The 27,500-nt window shown below is 45.4% G+C and overlaps 3 protein-coding genes across 13 annotated transcripts in view; 1 reads left to right on the forward strand and 2 right to left on the reverse strand.

Annotated features, from left to right (window-relative positions):
* Positions 1-6,827, reverse strand: part of LOC142931579 (uncharacterized) — a 14,624-nt gene extending 7,797 nt beyond the window's left edge. For 2 of the 5 annotated variants that reach the window (XM_076075557.1, XM_076075554.1), the window contains exon 1: positions 6,348-6,827. In XM_076075557.1, the coding sequence (XP_075931672.1) occupies positions 6,348-6,540 (193 nt within the window). In that variant the 5' untranslated portion in view covers positions 6,541-6,827. Of the gene's footprint in view, positions 1-66; positions 2,170-6,347 lie in introns of those variants that run through there. The other 3 variants (XM_076075563.1, XM_076075558.1, XM_076075564.1) reach the window with 3 other exon arrangements.
* A 257-nt stretch (positions 6,828-7,084) lies between these two features.
* Positions 7,085-11,601, forward strand: LOC142931575 (uncharacterized). 5 transcript variants are annotated; one of them, XM_076075544.1, is made up of 4 exons: positions 7,112-7,244; positions 8,720-8,834; positions 9,008-9,075; positions 9,578-11,601. In XM_076075544.1, the coding sequence occupies exons 3-4, from the start codon at positions 9,030-9,032 to the stop codon at positions 11,290-11,292; spliced, it is 1,761 nt and encodes a 586-aa protein (XP_075931659.1). In that variant the 5' UTR covers positions 7,112-7,244; positions 8,720-8,834; positions 9,008-9,029; the 3' UTR covers positions 11,293-11,601. The 5 variants fall into 5 exon arrangements, with proteins under 5 accessions (XP_075931656.1, XP_075931659.1, XP_075931655.1 ...); XM_076075540.1 differs by having other exon boundaries at positions 8,720-9,075; XM_076075543.1 differs by lacking the exon at positions 8,720-8,834.
* Positions 11,602-14,518: 2,917 nt separating this feature from the next.
* LOC142931561 (uncharacterized) lies at positions 14,519-24,303 on the reverse strand. 3 transcript variants are annotated; one of them, XM_076075515.1, is made up of 15 exons: positions 24,065-24,303; positions 22,406-22,489; positions 22,056-22,115; positions 21,888-21,977; positions 20,469-20,793; positions 20,090-20,372; positions 19,970-19,993; positions 19,206-19,415; positions 19,029-19,120; positions 18,843-18,947; positions 18,483-18,676; positions 18,243-18,407; positions 17,943-18,157; positions 15,607-15,728; positions 14,519-15,570 (listed from the first exon to the last, which is right to left on the reverse strand). In XM_076075515.1, the coding sequence occupies exons 1-15, from the start codon at positions 24,277-24,279 to the stop codon at positions 14,872-14,874; spliced, it is 2,883 nt and encodes a 960-aa protein (XP_075931630.1). In that variant the 5' UTR covers positions 24,280-24,303; the 3' UTR covers positions 14,519-14,871. The 3 variants fall into 3 exon arrangements, with proteins under 3 accessions (XP_075931630.1, XP_075931629.1, XP_075931631.1); XM_076075514.1 differs by having other exon boundaries at positions 14,519-15,728; XM_076075516.1 differs by lacking the exon at positions 18,843-18,947 and having other exon boundaries at positions 14,519-15,728.
* Between the last annotated feature and the right edge of the window lie 3,197 nt (positions 24,304-27,500).

A 27,500-nucleotide genomic window follows, 5' to 3' on the forward strand; every position in this document is an offset into this window, starting at 1 on the left:
GCGTACCTTGCATAACTGCATGAACCCTTATGGCACAATACAATTCTGTACATCTTTGGTCATTACCTTACTCTGATGACTTGCACTGAATGGGATTGGCCAGAGTTGCATAGTCCGGACAGTAGATGCTGGTAGCCCGCCTCAAGCACACTTCAAATGATCATCAGTCATGGTGGAACGGTGTTTGGACTTAATGTTCTTCATGTGGGAAAAGGCTGACTCACATAAATGAGTAGAGCCGAATAATGCAGTCAAGAAGGTATCACATTTCCTCATGTTTGGGTACTTTTCCTCTGTGAGAAAACTGTCCATGAGCCCTGGACTTCAGCTGAATTTCAGCTTGCAGTGTCAAAATCTCATCCTCCACTCCAGACGAGTTCAGGTGAAACAGCGTTGCAATTTTTGATGCGAGTGAATCAACCTCAATATCTTCCCGCAATGTAGCTCGCGCGGTTGACCGCGCATACGTGGTGACCCGTGTGTTAGAAAATCATGTGGCAAATGCCATGCGGACATCTAATTTTTTGTGAATGGCATGCGATCTACTCGCACTACCTCCGCCGGTCGATCGCGATCGACGTATTGGGCACCCCTGGTATAGACGATGTACATAACTATTACATACAGGGTGTTAGGGTTACATCCCATTGAGAGCGCCTAGGGCATTAGCCCTAAAAGACTTTCAAGAAGACAATTAATTCCGAAATCCTAACGATTTAGCTACGGGGTGAGATAAAAGGCCGAAGGTATTGTCTGAGGAGGTGTGATTTAGTCTCAGCTGCTGAATAGCTTTGCTAATTGCAAGGGAGGAGCCTACACATCTCAAGGATATAGGAAGTCCAGTTTCAGCTTTTGCTTCAGACTGTTTTCAACTTCTGGACCAAGAACTGAACTTCTGACTCACCCAGAATCTGATAGGTATTTTATTCTTGCTTCAACTAAGTTGTCTTTATAGCTGTACTTAGGCTTGCCTCAGTGGTGATTGGACTGAGTTTCTGCCTGTCTGAGGAGGTGTGATTTAGTCTCAGCTGCTGAATAGCTTTGCTAATTGCAAGGGAGGAGCCTACACATCTCAAGGATATAGGAAGTCACACCACACCTGCAGCTCTGTCAGAAGTGTACTCTTTCTCTCACACTCCCAGAGCTGCGAGGCGGGGTGGTGGTACTGGCTTGCTAATTTCCCCAAAATGGAAATACACTCTTGTCTCGGTTCCTCAGTTCTCCCCGTCCTCTTTCGAATTTCATGTGGTTACTGTCACTTATCCAGTCAAGCTCACCATTGCTGTTGTGTATCGCCCACCAGGCCCTCTTGGGGAGTTCTTGGAAGATCTCGACACATTAGTCTCACACTTCCATGATGATGGCTCCGCACTCATCCTGCTCGGAGACTTTAACATCCAGACTGATAAATTAGAACCGCTTCTTTCCTTCCTCTCCTCATTTGACCTTTACCCCGCCTCTTCTCCTCCTACCCACAAGGCCGGCAACCAGCTGGATCTTATCTTCACTAGACACTGTTCTACTGCTAACCTCTCCGTCACTCCCCTCCAGCTCTCTGACCACTATTTCATGTCTTACTCCCTCTCCCTCTCCTCTCCCCCCTTACTTCCACCACCTACCCACATGGTTTCTACCCATAGTCATCTCCGCTCCCTCTCCCCGGCTGATCTTTCATCTTCTGTTACCTCTGCTCTCCCTGACCCTGAAGCCTTCTCTCTCCTATCCCCTGATATTGCTACTGATCTTCTCCTCTCCACCCTTTCCTCTTCTTTGGACAACCTCTGTCCCTTCACCTCCAGGCCTGCACGGCCAACCCCACCTGCCCCATGGCTGTCGGACTCAGTGCATAATGACAGACGGAGCCTAAGAGAGGCTGAGCGTGAATGGAGAAAAGGCAAACTCGCGGGGGACCTTCTTAACTTCCAAGCTCTTCTTTCCATTTTTTCCATCACGCTATCTACTGCTAAAGCTGCTTTCTTTCGCTCCAAAATCCTAACCTCTGCTTCCAATCCTAAAAAAACTCTTCGAAACTTTCTCTTCACTCCTCCAACCCCCACCCCCTCCTCCTACTTCCTCCCTTCTCCCTGACGATTTCACCAACTTCTTTGACAAGAAGGTAAACGATATCAGATCCTCCTTCTCTCAGCCCCCCTGTCCACTCTCTCCCTGTCCACCCTCTCCCTCTCTACCATCTCCAGCTCTTCCCCCACAGCTCTCCCTCCCCTCTCCATGCCCCATCTTACCCTATCTTGCTCCCCTCTCCCCTAACGAGGTCCTCAACCTTGTTACATCTAACCGCCCCACCACGTGCTCCCTTGACCCGATCCCCTCCCCTCTTCTTCAGTCTATTGCGACTGAACTCCTTCCTTTTCTCACCCACCTCATGAACACATCTCTTGTTTCAGGATGCTTTCCCACGGCTTTCAAGACTGCTAGAGTCACCCCCCTTCTGAAGAAACCATCACTTGACCCCTCTGATGTCAAGAACTTCAGACCGGTGTCTCTTCTACCCTTTCTTTCCAAAACACTTGAACGTGCCGTCTTTACTCAACTATCCTCCTATCTCCACCAAAACAACCTCTTAGACCCTCACCAGTCCGGGTTCAAAGTGGGTCACTTGACTGAGACAGCCCTCCTTGCGGTGACGGAGTCGCTTCATGCAGCGAGATCTAACTCTCTCTCCTCTGTCCTGATTCTCCTGGACCTGTCTGCGGCGTTTGACACTGTTAACCACCAGATCCTCCTATCCACCCTCGAGGGGATGGGCGTTTCAGGCTCTGCACTCTCCCTGTTTGCATCCTACCTGACAGGTCGATCCTACCAGGTGTCATGGAGGGGCTCTGTGTCGGAACCACGCATGCTGACTACGGGGGTTCCGCAAGGCTCAGTCCTGGGCCCCCTTCTCTTCTCGCTCTACACAACATCTCTGGTTCTGTTATTCGCTCGCATGACTTCTCCTACCATTGTTATGCCGATGACACCCAGCTGGTCTTGTCATTTCCCCCCGGGGACACTCAAATGGAGGCACGCATCGCTGCGTGCTTGGCTGACATCTCGAAGTGGATGACGACACACCACCTCAAGCTCAACCTGGACAAAACCGAGCTACTGTTCCTCCCGGGGAAGGGTTGCCCGCACCGAGACTTGTCCATCACCATTGATGATACCGTGGTGACGCCAACTCGGACTGCGAGAAACCTGGGTGTGACCCTGGATGACTAACTGTCGTTCTCAGCAAACATTGCATCGGTTACACGCTCCTGCAGATTCCTGCTCGACAACATCAGGAGGATTTGCCCCTTCCTCACTGATGAGACGGCGCAGGTGCTAATCCAGGCTCTTATCATCTCCCGCCTGGACTACTGCAACTCACTACTTGTCGGAGCCCCGGCGTTGGCCATCAGACCTCTGGAGCTTGTCCAGAAAGCTGCAGCTCGCCTGGTGTTCAAGTTCTCCCACACAACTTGCCTTCTCCGTTCTGTACACTGGCTACCTGTAAGAGCCCGCATCCAGTTTAAGACTCTGGTGCTAGCCTACAGGGCAGTGAAAGGAACAGCTCCTTCCTATCTCCAGGCCATGGTCAAGCCCTACACCCCGACCACATCGCTCTGCTACCTCAGGGCGACTGGTTGCCCCGTCGCTCAGAGGTCCCTGCGGCCGATCGACCCGGTTGCGGCTGTTTTCTGTCCTGGCCCCACAGTGATGGAATGAACTCCCCACTGACGTCAGGACAGCAGAGTCGCTGCCCATCTTTCGGCGCAGGCTGAAAACTCACCTCTTCAAGAAGGCCTACCCTTCCGCTTAGCACTTACTTAGCATCTACTGTATTCATACTAGCTTATTGCACTTATTGTTTTTATATTAGCTTGTGGCACTTATTACATTCGTTTGTTTCTGCACTGTACGCTGGCTCTGGTTTATGCTCTTAGATGCTTGTTTGAGGTAGGGACATGCACTTATTACTTCTGGTGACTAGTTGTTCTCTCGAAAACCGATGTTGAATACACTTATTGTAAGTCGCTTTGGATAAAAGCGTCTGCTAAATGACTGTAATGTAATGTAATTGTTCTGAGACCTGAAGGAGGAACGCATATCCTCGCAGGTGGGACAGCCGACGGAGTGACCACCGTGTTAGGTGCGAACTACTTCTCCGCCTAGAAACGGGGCAGGATCCGCTCACGCTACAGTGGTCTCTGCTCTCGAGAACATTACTATTAATAGTTAATTCAGTTTGTAAGTGTTACTTTGTGTAGTACATTAAATATTGTTTTGATTTTGAACCGGATCCAGCTCATTTTTCTGGTGCGCGTGCGCAGTAAGAAGCTCGCAGCGGAAACGTTCCTGCGGCCTAGCAGGCTCTCATCCTTTGTTCTAAGACTCCACAGTAGCAACTGGATTGATCATTATTTTAGTTTCCTGCCATATTAGTTGGATGTTATTTGTTCTGCCTGAAACTTTTATCTCATCCAAAGCAAAGACCACCATCCTGTCTGTTCCAAGAGGAAGAACACTGGTCGGTGTTTCCATCCCACCACAGTCCAACGTGAAGAAGGCACAGCACACGCTCACCAACCAGTTACTGTGTCTGTGGAGCAGACAGACCCGGATTCTTCACTTATTGTCCTTTAACAAAGGTAAGCTGAGCCATGAACTCCCCAAATACAGACAGGTTATTAAAATGTCCAACCAGAGAGGAGAGCATCAGATCACTGCTACACCACAATCAGCGGGGCCTATCACGCCGTCCCCCGTGCTGCACTGGGACACTCGGACCACGTCATGGTCCATCTGATTCCTGCTTACAGGCAGAAACTAAAGCTCTAAACCTGTGGTGAGGAAATTCAAGAAGTGGACCAGTGAGGCTCTGGAGGATCTTCGGGCGTGCTTGGACTGTACAGACTGGGATGTCTTCAGGACTGCTACCAACAGTCTGGCTGAGTACACAGAGGCTGTGACATCATACATCAGCTTCTGTGAGGACAGCTGTGTTCCATCAAGCACCAGGTGAGTTACAACAACGACAAACCCTGGTTCACAGCAGAACTCAGACAGCTAAGGCTGCACAAGGATCAGGCATTCAGGAGTGAGGACAAGGACTTGTACAAAGAGTCAAAATACAGGTTTAGTAAATACTCCACCACAACGACGACTCTCTATTCTGGAGAGAGACGTTAACAGGCTGCTTCAAAGTCAGAACCCCCACAAAGCAGCCGGCCGGACTATGTCTCTCCCTTCACCCTGAAGCACTGAGCTCATCAGCTGTCTCCGGTGTTCAGACATCTTCAACACCTCACTGGAGACACACCACGTACCAGCCTGCTACAAGACATCCACCATCATCCCCTTACCCCCAAAACACAAGGATTACAGGACTTAAAGATGACAGGAACGTTGCCCTGACCTCTGTGCTTATGAAGTCTTTTGAGCTTCTTGTCCTTTCCCCCCTTAAAACCCTCACTGACTCACTCCTGGACCCCCTGCCATTTGCCTACAGAGCCAACAGGCCCTTCACTTCATCCTCCAGCATCTGGACTCCTCAGGAACCTACGCCAGGATCCTGTTCAGCTCTGCCTTCAACACCATCATCCCGTCTCTGCTGCAGAACAAGCTGTGAACCACCTACAAGTGGATCACAGACTCACAAAAGCAGTTTCTTCCCGTCTGCAGCTGGACTCATCAACAAAGCCCGGGACCCCCACTGACTGTGACTCTTAGGCTACAGCCACACTAATACGTTTTCATTGAAAAACGGCTTCATCCACACTAATAAAACAAAACAAAACAAAAACCATCTCCGTCACCGCGTTTCAGCATCGTTCTCAAAATGATCTCTGTCCACACCAGCAAGCCTGAAAACAAACATCAGGTACACTGGGCTGATGGTGCCGATGTAAACAGGAAGTAGATTGGTTGCTTAGTTTAAAAAAAATATGACAGAGTAATAAAGTCTTTAATAATGAAAGGTCGTGATTATGATCCATAAATGTGGTCAACACACGTCTCTCACTCGTTTCATTGTTTCTGTTCTCACTCGTAGCTCTGCTGGCTGAAGTGTAGTTATTATAATTTGATTTCATATAATGTGCAACATGTTGTTGTTTTTGACTTGTTATATTAAATTAGACACATTATTGATTAACTGTTGGTCTCTTTGTGATTTTTGGGCCATCCGAGCACCCGTACCGTAGCACCACGAATAGACGAGCATTCAATTTCAAGCGGCGGCTCACTTTACCGCGGCGTTCAGTTACCGTAAAGTGTAGAATAGAGCCGCTCTCCTGATGTACTGGCGGCTGATGTGACGTCAGCTTAAACAGAGAGAACAAGAAGATGTGAAGAGAACCAACCTGCTCTGTGTAACCGAAGCTGAGGGATGAAAACAGCGTCCAGTAGTTTCCGTTGTCGCTCGTTCTCCTCTTTTGAACGAGAGAGTTCCTCCTCGTACTCTGCTATCGTTCTTTCAAACACACCAAATATCTCTTCAGCAGCCGCAGTTAGTCGCTGGTTGACTAAACATCTCAGCATTTGGACTTTAGACATGTTCTCACAACCACACAAACTGCGTCACAAACACCGTTTGCTCTCATTAAACTCTGACTAGCGCTGTGTGGATCACTTCCGTCCCAGCTAGCATGCTAAGCTAACTCCAATAGCTTTGTAGGCTACCGGGAGATGAGTCAGAGGAAACACGTTGAGAGAAAAGTCCATTCAGAAGGTTTATCCGGACACACAGAGACCAAGATGGAGCTCACACACACTCAGTGAACACAACACAGAGACTCTGCTAACAGACGTGTTTCTGATAGACGCCATCTTGGTCACAGACCGTGAAGTTAGCCTCAGTGAACAACACAGCTTCCGGGGCACATCCGCTGCTGACTTTCAGAATAAATGTCCGCAAGATATTACCAAATACTTTAAATCACAAGTGTTATTGATGCATTTAGATATATAAAGAGGAATTCTTCATTTATCGGTATGTGTGTATTGTTTTAAAAAAAAGTTTTTGAAAAAAGTGTTATGTTCTTAAGGTCCTCTAGAGGCTTTTATTTTGAATTTGCCCCCCGGAAATAATGGTTCATGTTTTACGGAGCTTGACATCGGAGCAGTCCGCGAACAGAAGCCGTTTGTTAGAATCTAAATAACGGCAGAAAACCGATGATTTAGTTCGTTAAGCGAGATGGACCGACACCGGAAACAACTAGCAGTAGTTTTAAAACCAGAAGCGAAGCTGCAGGGAGAAGGTTTGTCGTCCTCCTTCCGCTCTGCTAATGATGCTAAGCTAACGTTAGCTATAGCTCAACCATTCATCCACAGCCTGTTAGCTGCAGCTAGCTCCTGAAGCTAACGCGTTATTATCACAAGATCCATTGAGAGTTTATGTGTTTACTATTTGATCTGTTTCTAAGTTGATTACATTATATATAATAGTTCTAGTAGTTACAGGAAGAATTACCTAACAATAACGTCATAATAACGCTATAATAACGTTATAACGTCATAATAACTTAATAACGTTCCTCCTTTAACTGGAAAATAAACTAGTCAGGTTTTTAAAATGGAAGACTAAATATTAGCTCTGTTATATTTATTCTTATTACTAGTAATCACTAGATGTTATAACAAGAACAGAAATAAAGTAACTATTAATATATGATATAAATATGAATTACCAGCACAATGTCCTTAAATCTTCTTCACATCTGTTCAAGGTGGAGCTCTGATATGATGCTGGATAGTTTCATAAATCATATTTTTATTGAGTCAAATTTGAATCTGCAACGTAATCGGGAACATTGTCTGTCACGTAAATGTAGTACTACAACGTTCCCCTCTAAAGTAGAAGTACACAGTAAGTCGTTGTTAGAGCAGTAACATAATTCAATATTTTTCATATCCAAACATCATAATAAATCCATAGCTGGGCTCTTTTGTTTGAAGGCCCGGGTCCAGGTGGTCTACTCTGTAGAACAGTAATCAATAATCATATAACACGATCGATAATCATATAACACGATCGATAATCCTACAACCCGATCAATAATCGTACAACACGATCAACAGTCCTATAACACAATCGATAATCGTACAACACGATCGCTAATCGTACAACACGATCGATAATCCTATACCACGATCAATAATCATACAACACGATCAATAATTGTACAACACGATCGCTAATCCTACAACACGATCAATAATCATACAACACGATCAATAATTGTACAACACGATCGCTAATCCTACAACACGATCAATAATCATACAACACGATCAATAATTGTACAACACGATCGCTAATCCTACAACACGATCAATAATCATACAACACGATCGCTAATCATACAACACGATCGCTAATCGTATAACATAATCGTATAACACGATCAATAATCTTACAACACGATCAATAGTCCTATAACACGATCAATAATATTGATGTTTCACGAGGCCTTTCTCACTTAATAATGATAATAATGCATTTTATTTATAACGCACTTTTCATTAAAGAAAACTCAGAGTGCCACAGAGCCAGTACATAGTAAAAAAACATAGTTAAAACAAACTATAATAAAATAACTAGTAAGCATAAAAAAAACTGAATGAACAGAAACACAAAATAAATAACTGACAGTGATTTAGGTCAGAAAGGCCTTCCTGAATAGAAAGGTTTTTAGGCCAGTCTTAAAGAGACCAGTGTCTGTGTTGCCCTTAGGTGGTCAGGGAGACTGTTCCATAGGCGTGGAGCTGCCGAGCCAAAGGCCCGGTCGCCCATGGTGCGGAGCTTGGTGTTGGGGACCCGGAGGAGCGAGCTGTTTGATGATCTGAGGGTACGGGTGGAGATTTGGGGAGTGATGAGTTCTTGTAGGTAGGGAGGTGCGTGTCCATTTATGCATTTATGTGTGAGTAGTAGGACTTTGTAGTCAATCCGGAATGAGACAGGGAGCTAGTGTAGTGAGTGCAGAATGGGTGTTATGTGCTCATACTTCCGGACTCTCATCAGGATCCTGGCAGCGCTGTTTTGGATGTATTGCAGCTTCTGGATGTTCTTGGCAGTGATTCCAGTGAAGAGTGAGTTACAGTAGTCCAGTCTTGAGGAGATAAAGGCGTGGACAAGCTTCTCTGCATCTGACAGGGTTAAAGTGGGGCGGAGTTTGGAGACGTTTTCCCAATATGTACATCCTCGATTCCTTTCCTTGTCTCCTCTCCTCAAGTCCTAATCCCACCCACTGGAGATTTGGTCAGAGGAGTTAAGGACAGAGGAGGGAGGAGTCTGAAGGAGATGATTGGACGGATTTATTACAGTTAGGATGTCATGAGAATTTAAACAAAAATCAAATGTTTAGAAGAAGATAATTAAGAAATAGTTATTATAATTTTTATTATTACCTTTAAACTGATGTTTTGCTCTTTTAGTGTTTGAAATATGTCCACAGCTCTCAACATCACTACTGTCCCTTAAGAAGAGTACCCGAGTAAATGTACTTAGTTACTTTCTGTTTCAAACATCCTCCTCTTCATTACTACCTGATGAAAACAAGTGTGTTTCATCATCTGTCTGTCTGTGTTTCAGTTTTACCTTCAGAGGTACGAAAAGTGATCGTCGGTGAAGAAGAGCCGCAGGAGTGGAGCTCCAGTCTGGACCAGGAGGACCCAGAGCCCCCACACATTAAAGAGGACCAGGAGGACCCAGAGCCCCCACACATTAAAGAAGAACAGGAAGACCCAGAGCCCCCACACATTAAAGAGGAACAGGAGGACCCAGAGCCCCCACACATTAAAGAGGAACAGGAGGAACTCTGGACCAGTCAGGAGAGAGAGCAGCTTCAAGGTCTGGAGGAGGCTGATACCACCAAGTTCTTATTCACTCCTGTGAAGATTGAAGATGATGAAGAGGAAGCTCAGTCCTCACAGCTTCATCAAAGACAAACTGAACAGATGGAAACAGAAGCTGATGGAGAGGACTGTGGAGGACCAGAACCAGACAGGAACTCAGATCCAGGAGACTCTTCTGAGACTGAAGTCAGTGATGGGGACTGGGAGGAGACCAGAGAACCTCCGTCAGGTTTAAAGAACAGGAAAGTGAGCGTTGGAGAAGTTCACCGTTCTTCTGTGGAACGGTCGTTCAGCTGCTCTGAATGCGGACAAAGATTCGGCCGGAAGCCGCATCTGAACGCACACATGAGGATTCACACGGGGGAGAAACCCTTCGGCTGCTCTTTCTGCGGTAAGAGATTCTCTCAAAAGGGAAACTCAATCAGTCACATGAGACTTCACACGGGGGAGAAACCTTTCAGCTGCTCCGTGTGTAAGAAGCACTTCAGATATAGCGGAGACGTCAGCAGACACATGAGGATCCACACAGGAAATAAAACACTGCACCGGATCAACAGTAACATTCACACAGAATCAGAATCAGCAGGGAACCCAGATCCCCAAAGTCTCTTACAACCGGACCCTGATGACAAACGCTCAGAACTGGAGACTGAAGTCTCTGATGACGGTTTGAAGGAGACTAGAGAACCTCAGTCAGGTTCAAACTCTGACTTCTCTGGAAGCGACGAGCGATGTAACGCTGACAAAGAGTCGTTCAGCTGCTCCGAATGTGGGAGAACATTCTGCCGGAGGGACCACCTGATGAGCCACATGAGGACTCACACCGGAGAGAAACCATTCAGCTGTTCCGTCTGTCAGAAACATTTCAGCTGCAGCGGGAACATCTTGGCACACATGAGGATTCACACGGGAGAGAAACCCTTCCAGTGCTCATTCTGCGACAAAAGTTTCAGCCAGAAAGGAACTCTGCAGCTACACATGAGAATTCACACGGGAGAGAAACCCTTCGGTTGCCCCTTCTGCGACAAGAGATTCGCCCACGAGAGACGTATGACGCTGCACATGTCGGTCCACACGGAGAAGAAACGCTTCGGCTGCAGCGCTTGTGACAAAAGATTCACTTGGTACACGCAGCTCAAAACCCACAAGTGTGTCGGCGAGTCGTCTCGACTCCGTCAAAGTCAAAGTGAGAAAAAGTCTCCCGCCAAGGAATCGTTTGGCTGCACCGAGTGTGACAAAACATTCAGCCTGAAGGGAAACCTGAAGACACACATGAGGATTCACACGGGAGAGAAACCGTTTCCTTGCTCCGTCTGCGGCAAAAGTTTTAAACAAAACGTTCATCTCATGGAGCACATGACGATTCACACCGGGGAGAAACTGTACAAATGTGGTGTTTGTGGGAAAGGGTTCAACAAGAAGTCGCTCGTCAAAAACCACCCGTGTGTTTGATCCTCGTGTCCGATGTTGATTCATGGGTTCACATTTACAAAGACGAGTGAAGAGTTTTGTCTGCTGGCCGTGTCTTCAAGTTTAGAAGCCAACAGCTAAATAAAGATTTGAACTACATTTATTGGGAAAACATAAATTATGAAATATTTTACTTGAAAACTAATAATTATTTTTGTGGCCTAAATTCCATTCTGTAAATAAAAAATAAGTTTCTCAATATTAAATCAATGCTTTTGCTTTAATCTCTGCTTTCTGTTTCTGTAAATTCATTTGTAATTACATTGTAATAAACAAAAAGCATCGATATTATGACTGTGGTTGTATCATAATAATGTATTTATAGACTGATGAGCATCAGTTTGTAATTATGTAGCAATCATCACTAAATGTGACACTTTTGGACATGATTATTATTTATGACAGTTATGTGTTTTGAATATCAATAAATGTAACCGTTATTTACAATTTTAATTATAATAAATAAATTACAGATTTTTAAACTCAAACTGTCACGGGGCATGATGAGGACTCAGACTCAGGTGGAGTGCAAAAAAGGTTTTTAATGAACCAAAAACAGGGAATCCAGGGACAAGACAAAAGACGAGGGGGAAAATCCGGCAGGAAAAGGCAGAACAGGCAGACTGGAAAACCGGGAACAGGACGAGCAAAACGGGCGGGTTGGACGGGAAACAAACACAATGATCTGGCAGTGAGTGAGTGAAAGACAGGGGTTTAAATAGTGACTAGGCAGAGTGAACAGGTGAGACTAAATGAGCTGATGAGGTGAGTGTGACTGGCAGGTGCACTGAATGAACTGATTAGGTGAGTGAGGAGCTACAGAAAGAAACAAAGACACAGAACACACAGGGCAAAGCCTGATCGTGACACAAACTCCCTCATGTTTCATTTCATGTGCTTGAATTTATTCTGCAACCTCACCTGCAAGTTGGCCTGTAAACCCGTGGCATGGAGTGAAGAGTGTGAAAGTGCTTTCCGGGGTCCTCCTGGTGCAGGTGGATGCCTCTGGGGTGGGCTTCGGTGCCGAGCTGGAAGCTTCTGTCTCGTATAATCAGTGGTGTATAAAGTACCCAAAAGCCATACTTGAGTAAAAGTAAAGATACCTTACTGGAAAATGACTCCAGTAAAAGTCACCTATTAGAATACTACTTGAGTAAAAGTCTTAAAGTATCTGATATTTACTGTACTTAAGTATCAAAAGTAATTTTCTGATATTAAATGTACTTAAGTATTGAAAGTAAAAGTACAAGTAAATGCTGTTAATAAAAAAGCAAAGGGTCAGAATTTTGAGAATTATGAAGTTTATTCTTTTAAGTGCTGTGGCACCATGACCAAGGACATGGAGCTGTGTTGAACATAATTGGGTTGGCTGTGATCCATCCAGGAGCAACAATGTTCAACATAACATATTGTACATAAGTATACTTTTGCATCTACTATGAACTTATCATAATTCTCCGAAAAGCAATATGACACTATGAAGGAGTTGTAACAGTGCGTTTATAAGTATGCTCATTCCGACTAGAGGATGTAGAGGGCAAATGCATCATATTGTGTTCAGCAAAAAATATCCACTTGATGCATCAGGTCAGTGTTGTGAGAAAGGACGCCTGCCTTGTAAACTCCTATGGGCCTGATTTGAACACAACAGGCAAAGGTTTTGCTCAAGCTGAATCTGCAATTGGGCGACTGCTACCATCATAACTCCATCTGATCATCCACAAAATGACTCAAATATCAAAACATGATCAACACTAAAGCAGCACCGAAAGTAACAACTCAGTCATTACTTGAAACTGAAAAATGTCCTGTTCATCTTCAAAAGAAGTTGGTTTTCAAAATTGCGAGAATTCCATCTCGCTCTTCTTGGGCTGAAGACTAGTCCTGCGATGCTAAACAGCCTTTCACAGGCCGCTGAGGCAGGTAGAGGTGTGTTCAGCTTCACAGACAGCTTGCGCACAGCTGGGAAGGATTTCAGCAAGTTCATGTGATCTAAGCATAACAACTTTAGCTAGCCCCACTTGCTACACACACTTGCATGCATCTCCAACGCGGTTCAAATCTTAATGCTGCGCTCTCGCGGCTCCTGTCAATCCTGTGGTGGCTAGCTTTGGCTAACGTTAGCCAACTATAGCTGCACAACTGTCAACACTTCCTCAGCTCACTAACTCGCTAGCGATCCACGGGTGTTGGTCTTCGTCACCACCGTTGTTTGTTGCGGGAGTAGCAGGTGCTTCCATTTCTGCTTCCATCATGAAATCAGTCATCGTAGAGTGGAATTCTGCTCATGTAGTCGCTCGCTAGCTATAGCATATAGCATCCTGAGCATCACTGGGAATCAAAACACTGCGGCTTTGAGAGCACTTGTTTGCAATTGCGCATTAACGTGATTAACCAATGATTTAACGTGTAAGCTAGGACCACTGATTCACCAAACCTGCTTGCTTGCAGTCTGTGTTCCACCACAGTCCCCGACGTTGGTCTCATGATTCATTTTGTTTCTAAAGATAGATTTGATTTTGTAACAAGTAACGAAGGTTTCAGAGGAAATGTATCGGAGTCAAGTATCAGTTTTCTTTGCAAAATGTAGTGAAGTAAAAGTAAAAGTCAACAGAAATATAAGTAGTAAAGTAAAGTACAGATATCCCAAAAAAAACGACTTAAGTACAGTAACGAAGTATTTCTACTTCGTTACTGTACACCACTGCGTATAATGACCTGGTACTCTACTAATCAAGGAGTGTCTGGCAATCAAGTGGGCGTTAGACAGCCTCAGGTACTACCTGCTTGGGAGGGAGCTTGACCTCGGGTCCCTGACCTGGATCCTGACTCCTCTCAAGTGTCGTGATGGTCTAATGTTCCTCCCCTCCACAGTCCTGGTTCCGACCCACAGGATCTAGTTAACACGTCTTAACGGGATCATAGGTTAAATGACCTTTTTGACTGGGAAATGGTGATTCCATTAATGTGTTTGTTTAATGTAAGAACTGTCAGTAAAACAGAAGATCATTGGTTCAATCTAGAGTCGGTCGGACCAACAAGAGGGGCTGAACATTTAGTCTCTGGTCAGCAAGACTCAGAGAGTAGACCAGAGACTAGGAAGACACGTCTCTTTTTTTGCTGGAACATTTTTATATTCTTCACTGCTGTTGAAAGGAAAGTTCTCGAAATGTAATCAGACGAAGAAGAGATCAAACAGGCAACAATGTTGATCTTATTAAAAAGTATATTCATTGAACAGGTGAGGGACGGACACGAGATCTTAAACAGCCTTTCATACACGTCACTGAGCATCGTGTCCTGCTTCCTGGAATAAAACATTTGAAGTGATCAAAGGTTATCTGGTCTACGATGAACTCTTCCTGTCCTCTCCAAAGATCCACAATGACAAACGCAGAAATGAAACTTTAAGTTACACAAATTTATGAAAACAATATACAAAATATTGAAATAATTATATAAAGTTCTTATAAAATATAAAAACATATTACAGAAGATTGTCCTCAGAGGACTGACAACCGACACACTTCTGTCTTTAAACGTGTTTACAAAAGTCTTTCATTACAAACATTGCAGTTTCATCTTTTCTCTCGTGTGGACCGCCATGTGGTGGCTCAGACTTCCTGGTTGTGTAAAACTTTTTCCACAAACAGAGCAGCTGAATGGTTTCTCTCCCGTGTGGATTCTCATGTGTCTCTGTAAACTTCCACTCTGCGTGAAAGACTTCTTACAGACCGAGCAGCTGAATGGTTTCTCTCCCGTGTGACATCTCATGTGTGTTTTCAGATTTCCCTTGAGGCCAAATCTTTTCCCACACTCAGAGCAGCTAAATGGTTTCTCTCCATCACTACATCTGGACTCACTGACAGAAACGTCATCATTATTCAGAGAGTTTAAATCTGACTGAGGTTCTCTGGTCTCCTTCCAGTCAACATCAACATCATCATCATCATCACCATCACCATCACCAGTCTCAGTTTCAGAAGAGTCTCCAGTCTCCTCATCAGTATCAGGTTCTGGATCTGAGTTCCTGTCTGGTTCTGGTCCTCCACAGTCCTCTCCATCACCTTCTGTTTCCATCTGTTCAGTTTGTCTTTGATGAAGCTGTGAGGACTGAGCTTCCTCTTCATCGTCTTCACTCTTCACAGGAGTGAATGAGAACTTGATATCAGCCTCCTCCAGACCTTGAAGCTGCTCTCCCTCCTGACTGGTCCAGAGTTCCTCTTGTTCCTCTTTAATGTGTGGGGGCTCTGGGTCCGCCTGGTCCTCTTTAATGTGTGGGGGCTCTGGGTCCGCCTGTTCCTCTTTAATGTGTGGGGGCTCTGGGTCCTCCTGGTCCAGACTGGAGCTCCAGTCCTGCTGCTCAGGGAGAACCTCCTCTTCACCAACGATCACTTTTCGTACATCTGAAGGTAAAACTGAAACACAGACAGACAGATGTTAAAGTAAACCTAAAAACATCTGTTAAATGAGCGTTTCGTTATGTGACTTTGGGATGTTTCTCCATATTGTCGTGCTCTGGGTATCATCGGCTGACACCGATACCACAATGCTTTCATGCAGCACGGGGAACAGAAAAGGATCCCAACAAAGTTGTCACTTATCTGGTGATAGCAATGAGCCTTCCTACTGTGGCAACAGTGTGTGGACGAAGCATTAAGTTATTAAATTACACTCATTATGTTGCTGCTAGCTTATTCCACCATGCTTTCATGCTAACGTTACACTGGCAACTTAAAACAAGCGCAACAGCTGACTGGTGGCCAGCAGGTCTACAGCCCCTCTGCCTCACTCGTCGCCGCTAAGGCCATGTCCACATTACTCCGTTTTTGTTTGGAAACACATATGTTTTGCCAGGTTTACACTGAGCAGCCACACTGCGCCGGAGTTTTTGAGCACCCTAAGCGGAGGAGTTTGAAAACACCCCCGAAATTGGAGGTGTTTGAAAACTCCGGGGTTGCATTTGAGTGTGGACGGTCGTAAACTGATGTTTAGAAAAAATGACTCCCACACCCGTGTTCGCTACTGGATTGGTTCTTAGCAACCATGACGTCTCCGTCCCTGATTCGTCACACTCACTATCACGTGACCCGTACCCGGAAGAAAACAAACTGGGCTACCAGCGATTCATTTCAACATGGATAACTAATTTCATGCGTTGCTGCTAGCACAACAGCTAGCAGCAGCTAGCAGCTGTTGTGCAGTAAAAGTCTGCATTTCTGTGGAGGAAGCAGCTGTTATTGGAGTGATTAGCGAGCGGCATGACCAGAGGCGTCATCAGCCCTATGGAGCGGCTCGTTGTTTTTAGATTCTAATGAGAAGACACGCTGCACTAACGTTTTACTTCTTCCGTTTGGTAGCCTTGAGAGACCTTAGTCTGTAAGTATGTATTTATGAAGCATGAAAAGATGTACGTAGATATATTCTATTCTATGTCCGACTGCATCATCATGTGAAGCCATGTTGTTTTGTATTCATGTATGTGTATAGGGACAGTTTGTAAAGCCATATTTCATATTGTGTTTCCACAGTTTTACAAATAAGAAAGATTCACACTAAAGTCCTGAAACTCTTCTATGGATTCCATGGTCTTTATTTCACGGATCTACTGTTAGCGATCTGCTAAGCTTTCCTGCACGAAGGAAGAGCAGAATAGAGTGAGAGACGTGTGTTGACCACATTTATAATCTAGTAAACGTTTACGTGTAAGTGTTGATTTTAAAGTACATTTGATGTGAGAGAGAGAGAGCGAGAGACCCGCAGTGCTGTAACTGAGTCTGAAAAATAAAACTTCTAAAACTTTCCATGAACTGTCTGAGTTTATAGAGGAATATTTTAGAGGAAGATCTTAAGTATCAAATACAACCTTTCATTATTAAAGACTACTTTATTACTCTGTCGTATTTTTTAAAACTAAGCAAGCAATCCACTTCCTGTTTACACCGTCACGCGCATGCCCAGTGTACGTTAATGGTCACGTGCTGTCCGCCTTCGAAGGCTGCAGTGTGGATGCAGATCAATTCGAAAATGATGCTGAAACGCCCGTGTGGACGGAGATCGTTTCTATTTGGAAAATCTGCTTCCAAATAGAAACGGAGTAATGTGGATGTAGCCTAAGAGACTACTTCACCAGGAGGAGAGGAGGCGGGAGGTCCAGAGACTAGCTAGCTGGTAAACTAGCCATCTCTTGAGCTAGCTCCCATAGTAGTCTGCCAGCGGTGTAGGACTCTGCTAATATCATTGTCCCGTTGGTTGATGTTCACACACACAAGTTTTTTTTAATAAATTTTTTATTAAGCGGACATTTTTAACACAAGAACTGGGCAGCGAGCGGTGAACAGTTTTGAACAGCTGTTTGTGTGGCGTCACTTCCTGCTGCTGCTGCTCATTATTGAACTTTGCGCATTACAATGAGATTAATCACGATTAAATATTGTAATCGTTGCCCAGCACTAATATATACACATATATATTATTCTGCATCATGAGTACTATGAAGTATATTTTGATGCTAATACTTTGGTCCCTGAGTTAGATCGTGAATGCCTGAAACAGTATTTTACCACTGTGGTATTAGAGAGTTCATCCTCATACCTTCAAAATTAAAGATTTTTATTTATTTTTTTACATACCAACGCCTGTCCCAGTGGGTGGCGGGGGGATGGGAAGGAGGGGCCCAGGCCTATCGTCTGCGCGCTGGGTCCTCATAGTGGGCCCCCCCACACCTGAGGACAGTCTCTTCTCCACGATCTTGGCCTGCAGGTCTCTGATGTATCCGTATGTCTTCAGAGTCCTGACGGCGTACACGCTCCAGCGTCTGGTGTGTTTCCTGTACAGCCTTTTGAATCTGAAAACACGGCATCACGACAGTCTGAGCTGCTGCAAAGAAGAAGAAACAAACACTCGGTGAAGAAGCATTTCGTGAAACTCACTTCTTCTTGCCGTCGTTCGTTAGCACAAGCGGTCTGTTCAGGTGGGAGTTGTAGTCCAGGGCGGCGAGCAGAACTCTGGCTTCGTACTCGACCGGAGACAACGCGAAGCGTCTGCTGGCGTACATGAGGACGTGGCCGTGGAACGGCTCCAGGTCAGCAGCGGACCTACGAGGACAATCGAACACGTTTCCAACGCGTTCGTCCAATATCATCACATGTCATGTGTAAAAACCGGACTACCTGAAGGTCAAGTATTTGTGCACGTCCCTCAGCCAGCGCTTGTTCTGCAGGATGTTCAGCAGAGCCGCGTGCGCCGCACAGTCGTCCCGGATCGCCTCCTTGTGGCCGAAGTCATCCAGATGTTCGTGGTGGCAGCTTCCGGCGGACCAGGTGTGACGGCCGCCGACGTGGTGGATGATCCCGACCCAGAGGTCCTGACAGAGACAGAGAGACAGAGACAGAGAGAGAGAGAAACTGTGTTTACATGCACACAGTGAACGTCCCTGTGGATCTGTTGAACCACCACTGGAAACATCTGCACCAAACAGAAGAAACAACGATGCAGCGCCGCAGGAAAAGAACCGGACAAAAGGAATTTACTGAGAAATCTTGTTTGGTGTCCGCTGTCTTGCAGCACCACCAGAAGTGGTTGACTATGTCCTTCAGCCAGCTGAGGAGGACGGCGTGTCCGTGAACCTGTGCAGCCTGAGACGTCAAGAAAACAACATTAGAAATGTTTGTTTGTTTTGTCACAAAGCAAACGTGCTTCATTAAAGGACTTCTTACTGCTGCGATCTGCTGGGCCAGCTGCTTGGCGCCGTGCCACACGTCCAGGCTGTGTCTCATCCCGAGGTCTTTGTACCGTCCCGTCTCCGGGTCTGGACGAGGAACACGTTGGTTTATTTTACTCAGACTCACTCTGCATGCTGCAGATACAGAACACCGTCTGAGACGCGTACTCACTCATGAGCGCTGCGATGTGGACATTTGCGTCGGTGCAGAACTCCACCAGCTGAACGTGGGGGTGTAGTTTCTGCACCGTCTGGATGAAGGCCTCCCTCTCCACGAGGACCGAGGACCGGCCCGTCCGCCTCCTGTCCAGCGCCTCCACGTTCAGGATCTCCTTGGTGGACTCTGCCATGGTGGAGTAACTGCGGTACCGAGCGTTGGGACCTGCAGAGTTAAAGTTAGCCGGCGTAAACCCCCCCCTGTATAAAACATGGACCAGGTCTCTGAGGGGTTCTTTAGGATCAGGCCTTAAACACGTTTCACATGGAGCTCTGTGGAGGTTTCACTGTGTTCGATACTAGAAAGGTTTTTTCATAATAATAATTATTGTTAAAAACGCGACTGTTCTCCAATTTAATAGAACCAACACTTTAAGAATGAGGACTGAAGTGAAACACTAATAAAAGTAATATAACTATAAAAATATATAAAATAACCATTACAGTGTCACTCTCTCTGTTCTGTCCTTTCACAATAAAAGCCATGAATATGTCACAGTGCTCTCGTACTTTATCCAAATCATTCCAATGTGAACTTCAATCCAAACAGTTGCTTGTCCAGTCGGAGATAATGAACAATGAAGGTGAATCATAGAAACGTCCGTCTACCTGCAGCCGGCCTGACGTTACACACATGACGGGTTCTTTTGTGGGTGATTTCTAAATCTTTTTGCATTTTCTTGAAGATGTTTTTATGCTTCATGATATTCTACTTTTTACCTGCAGAGTCGTTCCTCCCGCCTCCTAAAGACAAAGAAGTGAGAATCAGGGAACTGAAAGCGAACCATCCACCGATACGATAAAAGGTGACGATGTAACTAAAGATGTTTCCAAACTCACCTACGACGACCACATCTTCACCCCGGAGCCGCCGCACCGCCTCAGACCTCCTCTCCATCCAGAACTCCCGGATCGTGTCCACGCAGTAGGTGTCCTGGATCTTGGAGAAAGTGGCCGGACTGACGACTCCCATGTTCATGAAGCGGAACAGGAGGGCCACTTTACTGTAGTTGTTACCGCTCAACAGGATGTTCGTCCCGAGCATGAAGTCGCCCGCCAACATCCCGAACTTAAAGGTCGGCTGTGAGGTCCAGCTCCAGACAACGTGACCACGAGGACAAACCTGAACAGGAAGTGGTTAAAAAGATAGTGGACAAAGATAGACAATGGATGGACTGCTCTACGAATGATATTAAGGTGGTTAGGTTGTGAGACTCACCCATTCAACTACAAAGGCAGTACACCTTTGTTCAATGAGACACTCAAACGGGGGGAGGCCGAAGCACATGAGTCCGGTGGACATCCGGTAGCGACAGCGTTTCAGCGGCAGGTGAAGCAGCGTCGCCAGCTGACGAAGACTCTCCTCGTAGACGATGGACGCGCGAGAACCGACGATGTCTTCCTCGCTCAGGATCGTGTGCGGCTCCGTGGGAGGCGGCGTCTTCTCGGGTCCGAGCCTCTCCGGGGCGTCGTGGATCGTCTCGTCGGCCGCGATGATGGACAGCTCGTCCACCTTTGGTCTGGCGTCCACAGCGGCTCCCAAACTGAAGGACCGGACGGACAAACGCAAGTGAGAGTCAAGCCTTTACCTTCACATCTGAATACGGACTAGAAGGCTGATAGAATTCTGTTATTTCTTTATTTTACCAGCACTTCATATGTACATTTGTAATGCTTGTTAATTTCCAGAGATAGAGATCAAGAGAGGACTTAACATGTGTGTGTATATATATATATATATATATATATACACAGTGGGTACGGAAAGTATTCAGATATATATACACATACATATATATATATATATATATACACACATACATATATATATATATATACACACACACATACATATATATACACTCAGCTTTCCAAAGATGTGATAAACCACAGTTAATTTATGTTTTAACAGGGGGGGGGGGGGGGCAATCACTTTTTCACACAGGGCCATGTAGGTTTGGATTTTTTTTTCTTCTTAATAATAAATATATATATATATATATATGGGCCAAAATTCCTCTACAGCGCTGTAAAAGACTCATTGCCAGTTATCGCAAACGCTTGATTGCAGTTGTTGCTGCTAAGGGTGGCCCAACCAGTTGTTAGGTTTAGGGGGCAATCACTTTTTCACACAGGGCCATGTAGGTTTGGATTTTTTTTCCCCCTTAATAATAAAAACCTTCATTTAAAAACTGCATTTTGTGTTTACTTGTGTTATCTTTGTCTAATATTTAAATTTGTTTGATGATCTGAAACATTTAAGTGTGACAAACATGCAAAAAAAAAAAGAAATCAGGAAGGGGGCAAACACTTTTTCACACAACTGTGTGTGTATGTATGTATGTATGTACAGGTGCTGGTCATATAATTAGAATATTATCAAAAAGTTGATTTATTTCACTAATTCCATTCAAAAAGTGAAACTTTTACATTTTTAACTTTTGTATCATACAAAACGATGATCCCAGAAGAACATTAACAAACAGATGAGTGAGATACTCATCTCGCTCTTTATGGTTTTACGCTCACATGAGTGATCGTGTCGATCGTTAAACACCAGATTATGTTAAAAATTGAGCGTATCCCAAACCTGGAAGACATAACGTAACCGTGTGCTGTAAAGTGGTGGAAGCAGTACCGTATACGAACGGGGGGGTCATCCTCATCTGAGTCTCCGATCCGGACCGATTCTCCCGATACACCGTCACACTCTGAGGACAACTCGATCCTGTCTCACACACAGACGAGGCTCTCATTCAAAACCACACGATGAAACAGAAAAACTAAATCAGACACGTCGACTTACACACAATTCTCCAGAGAGTTGACTCGGTCCTCGTCGAGCTCAGTGTATCCGTCATGGACGCTAGGACAAGACGAGACACATACATCACATTACAGTCATTTAGCTTTTATCCAAAGCGACTTACAATTCAGATTCTATCACATTCTACACCGGAGGAACGAACAGCTACGGGAGCAATTTGGGGTTCAGTGTCTTGCTCAAGGGCGCATTGACATGCGACGAGCGGAGCCGGGGATCGAACCGCCGACCCTCTGATCGAAGGCCGACCCTGATCTCCACTTACCCACAGTCGCTCCACCATGAACACAAGAAAAAGGTTTCACAGGTTGAGAGAGACTAAGAGTCCTTACCAACAAGGAGCTGAAACCACAGGAGGCTGAACTCCCAAACAAGGAGTCCTCCATGGACTGGCGGGCCAGGGGCCCTTTTCATATCTGAAACAGGACAAGAGTTCTCATCAGGACCAGGTTTCATCTCGTCTCTCCAAATGAGAATCAAAGAGGTGACGCTCCGTCATCGGACACTGACAGACGTCTTCTAGTTGATTTAAAGAAGAAGTTAGTCCGATTTTATAACAATAAAACATCCAGAAGGACGACACGTTGGAGAGAAAACACGGTCAACAAGATGTAGCAGACAAACAAATACTCTACGAAGTACAAGACGTTCAACGTAAAAACTACACAACAAACCTGAAACCTAAAAAGATATCAACACAGGAAAAGTCATTAAAAATCTGTTCCATAGACATTTATTGTACTATTGCACATGATATTGTAAGTACTATTGCACATATAAGTATAAAACATGTTTTATTCCACACTTAGCTATAATACATGTACTACATACTTAATAAATGTACTTACAGTACAAGTAAAGATCAACAGCCTCTAGTTGGTCCATCGGTTCTGACTGGAGGCTACAATGGTAAGCTAGTCGCTTTGCTGAGACTTTTCCAGCTGCACCGTTTTATTAATATGAAGTATTTATATTATATTGTAACCAAGTGGAACTGACGGGGTGAAACTATTGGGTCCGCCGGACCGGTAATGGGGTGCACGGGCCCTGATTAGCTAAAAAGATGCACCTGCTGGCAAATCGCGGGCTTTGTCGTTCTCTCCGGTGTCACGAGTGGGGGGGTGCCGAGTCCAACTACTTGCTCTCCCGCAACAAGCGGAGACATAGCGTGAGGCCGCATGAGAAGGTGCGTCGGTAGCGCAGTGTCTGGGAGGCATCCGTTACGGAGGAGACAGCGTGTGTTTGGGGGATGGCTGATTCGGGTAAATATATTTAGAGTGGAAGGGTTTTTCTTTATGGATGTCGTGTGCTGGGGGAATTGGGTATAATTAAGAAAGATGTAATTTTGTATTTGTGTTTTTTAGAGCTTCCTGAGCAGTGCACCCAATGGTAGCTGGGGGGGAATCCAAGTGGGGGTGGTTGGGTTGAATTACAATCTTTTTGGGTTTGTTTTCTGTTTATTGGCAGTGATTACTTATGTTTTCATTTCTTTTCTAGTTGGTGAGACGCTGCCTTGGTCTTTTGTTTTGTTTCTGTTGCTTTAAATTGTTTGTGATGCCGATCTGAGTGCATGGTCTGTGAACTCCTCCTGCCCGCTAAACCAGCTGTCACTGGTTGCTCCACACAGTTAGATTTCTACCAATAAAAGAGTTATATTTTCATAGCACTGCTTCCTGTGTGTACGTGCCTTTACGGTGTTTGAACCGGGTTTCTGTGGTAACGGGGTGCTACAATATTATATATACGTATTTATATTCTGCTCACTGGACATGAGATATACACACTAGTTCTAACAGATCCACGGTCAGTGGTTTTGCTCCGCTTGGCTCATTATAATACTTCCGGGTTAGCACACGTTAGCTGAGCTGCTAGCTGGAGGTTAGCATTTACTACACAGCTACACCGTGACACCGTCGCTACTACATGCTACTTCTCGTACTACTGCTAGCTAGTACTGCGTGTACATGTACACAGGTCGAGTACACACTCACGCATCCAGCAGGAGCAGAGCCAGCTCCGAGTCCAGCTGGAGCCCTTTAGCCGCTCGGAGGGCTCTCCATCGCGGGAACACCGGGCCGATGTTGATCCGGGTCTTGTCTCTCTCTTTGTCGGAGGCCTTCTTAGCGGAGGAGCGTCTGTTCTTCTTCGGAGGAGGAAGACGAGGAAAGTCTTCCTCAGCTGAACGCTTCGAGCTGCTCTCCGCCATCTTTCACTGGGAGGAGCACGAGAGCACCGGAAGGGACCTCCTCTTCTTCCTCCTCCTCTTCCTCTGTAAGTTAATGGCGGACTACAAACCGACGTTGAAGATGCTTACTGCCACCTAAAATAACCTATTATCATTATTATTATTATCATTATTATTATTATTATTATCATGCAGCCAGAAGAGGCTCCATCATCTAAACTCTGCTCCTCATTAAAGAACCAGCAGCAGAATGATGATTACCTCTCAACGGCTGTGTGTGTGTGTGTGTGTGTGTGTGTGTGTACTGTAGGTCTGTGTGTGTGTGTGTGTGTGTGTGTACTGTAGGTCTGTGTGTGTGTGTATGTAGGAGTGTGTGTGTGTGTGTGTGTGTGTGTGTGTATGTACTCTAGGTCTGTTTGTGTGTGTGTGTGTGTGACTCATCAGAGGCTCAAACGCTACATTTAACATTCAGATTATATATGAATATAATTAATTATTCCATATGAATGAATATCTGATCAATAACTCATCTAGAGATCTAGAGGAGTAAAGTTCTCTCTGTGTTTGTTATCAGAGCAGGCCAACCTTTTTGTGCACCTGAGCGTGCACGTGAGCGTGCTCCACTGGTCAACGTGCACTAAAATCAAACAGCTGTGTCAACAGAAGGGCTGCATGGAGGTGAAGGTAAACTTCACTCTCCTGGTTTTACACATGTGGGGGAGGGGCTCACGTGTAGCTGATGGGGGGGTGAGGACAGGAGAGTAAACAGCATCAGGTGTGTGTGTGTGTGTGGGGGGGGGGGGGGGGACTTGTAGAACTGGTTTGCTCCCACCACTTTCTGCAGCCTCCCTCCTGTTGATGTCTTAGGCCCTGTCCACATTACTCCGTTTCTCCTTGGATGCAGATTTGTCAAATAGAAACGATCTCCGTCCACACGGGAGTTTCAGCATCATTCTCGAGTTGATCTGTGTCCAGACGGCAGCCTTCGAAGGCGGACAGCACGTGACCATTAACGTACACTGGGCATGCGCGACGGTGTAAACAGGAAGTTGATTGCTTGCTTAGTTAAAAAAAAAATTAAATACGACAGAGTAATAAAGTAGTTTTTAATAATGAAAGGTTGTATTTGATACTTAAGATCTTCCTCTAAAATCTCCCTCTATAAACTCAAACAGACAGTTCGTGGAAAGTTTTAGAAGTTTTATTTTTCAGACGTAGTTACAGAGCTGCGGGTCTCTCGCTCTCTCTCTCTCTCTCCAAATTTACTTTAACATCAACACTTACACATAAACGTTTACTAGATTATGGGTCCATCAATGTGGTCTCTCACTCGTTTCCTACATGTTGATGTCTGTTCTCACTAGTAGCTCTGAACGTCATGTCCGCCTAGCTAGCTTCTAAGCTAATTTTAACATTACCGCCAATGGAGAAATGCTAACCGCGATTAGCATTTAATACAACACAAATGTTATACTAAACACGCGAATAGAATATATCTACGTACATCTTTTCATGCTTCATAAATACATACTTACAGACTAAGGTCTCTCAAGGCCACCAAACGGAAGAAGTAAAACGTTAGTGCAGCATGTCTTCTCATTAGAATCTAAAAACAACGAGCTGCTCCATAGGGCTGATGCCGGTCACGCCGCTCGCTAATTACTCCAATAACAGCTGCTTCCTCCACAGATATGCAGACTTTTACTGCACAACAGCTGCTAGCTGCTGCTAGCTGTTGTGCTAGCAGCAACATCATGTAGCTGTTGTGCTAGCAGCAACGCTTGCAATTAGCTATCCATGTTGAAATGAATCGCTGGTAGCCCAGTTTGTTTTCTTCCGGGTACGGGTCACGTGATAGTGAGTGTGACGAATCAGGGACGGAGACGTCATGGTTGCCAATAACCAATCCAGTAGCGAACACGGGTGTGGGCGTATTTTTTTCTAAGCACATCCGTATCCGACCGTCCACACGCAAACGCAACCCCGGAGTTCTCAAATACCTCCAACCTCGGCGGAGTTTTCAGATTCCTCCGTTTAGGGTGCTCCAAAACTCCGGCGTAGTGTGGCCGCTCAGTGTAAACGTAGCAAATACGGAGTAAAAACGGAGTAATGTGGACAGGGCCTTAGATTACAGGCGTTGCTGACCTTGTTGTCTTTACTAGCAGCTGTTAAATTCTGCATTTTATAATTCTACTACTGTCGACATGAGGAGGGAACGAGTGAGAGAACACACAACAAGGAAACAGATTGAACGAGTGAGAGAACACACAACAAGGAAACAGAGAGGGAACGAGTGAGAGAACACACAACAAGGAAACAGAGGGAACGAGTGAGAGAACACACAACAAGGAAACAGAGGGAACGAGTGAGAGAACACACAACAAGGAAACAGATTGAACGAGTGAGAGAACACACAACAAGGAAACAGATTGAACGAGTGAGAGAACACACAACAAGGAAACAGAGAGGGAACGAGTGAGAGAACACACAACAAGGAAACAGAGGGAACGAGTGAGAGAACACACAACAAGGAAACAGAGGGAACGAGTGAGAGAACACACAACAAGGAAACAGATTGAACGAGTGAGAGAACACACAACAAGGAAACAGAGAGGGAACGAGTGAGAGAACACACAACAAGGAAACAGAGGGAACGAGTGAGAGAACACACAACAAGGAAACAGAGGGAACGAGTGAGAGAACACACAACAAGGAAACAGAGGGAACGAGTGAGAGAACACACAACAAGGAAACAGAGGGAACGAGTGAGAGAACACACAACAAGGAAACAGGGAACGAGTGAGAGAACACACAACAAGGAAACAGAGGGAACGAGTGAGAGAACACAACAAGGAAACAGAGAGGGAACGAGTGAGAGAACACACAACAAGGAAACAGAGAGGGAACGAATGAGAGAACACACAACAAGGAAACAGGGAACGAGTGAGAGAACACGACAAGGAAACAGGGAACGAATGAGAGAACACACAACAAGGAAACAGAGGGAACGAGTGAGAGAACACACAAGGAAACAGAGAGGGAACGAGTGAGAGAACACACAACAAGGAAACAGAGAGGGAACGAATGAGAGAACACACAACAAGGAAACAGAGAGGGAACGAATGAGAGAACACACAACAAGGAAACAGAGGGAACGAATGAGAGAACACACAACAAGGAAACAGAGAGGGAACGAGTGAGAGAACACACAACAAGGAAACAGAGAGGGAACGAGTGAGAGA

The sequence above is a fragment of the Anarhichas minor genome, unplaced genomic scaffold (genome assembly GCF_050575085.1).
Source record: "Anarhichas minor isolate MPS153535 unplaced genomic scaffold, ASM5057508v1 ptg000053l, whole genome shotgun sequence".
In the NCBI taxonomy this organism is placed as follows: Eukaryota; Metazoa; Chordata; class Actinopteri; order Perciformes; family Anarhichadidae; genus Anarhichas; species Anarhichas minor.

What these genes read in the sequence shown, in the direction of transcription:
- LOC142931575 (XM_076075540.1), top strand. Translation starts at nt 8,970, where the DNA reads ATGGGTGTTATGTGCTCATACTTCCGGACTCTCATCAGGATCCTGGCA. An exon ending in GGCAGTGATTCCAGTGAAGA is followed by an intron (nt 9,076 to 9,577) that starts GTGAGTTACAGT and finishes TCTGTGTTTCAG; the next exon opens with TTTTACCTTCAGAGGTACGA.
- LOC142931561 (XM_076075514.1), bottom strand. Translation starts at nt 24,279, where the DNA reads ATGGCGGAGAGCAGCTCGAAGCGTTCAGCTGAGGAAGACTTTCCTCGT. An exon ending in GCTCTGCTCCTGCTGGATGC is followed by an intron (nt 22,490 to 24,064) that starts GTGAGTGTGTAC and finishes GTCCTGTTTCAG; the next exon opens with ATATGAAAAGGGCCCCTGGC. An exon ending in GTGGTTTCAGCTCCTTGTTG is followed by an intron (nt 22,116 to 22,405) that starts GTAAGGACTCTT and finishes GTCTTGTCCTAG; the next exon opens with CGTCCATGACGGATACACTG.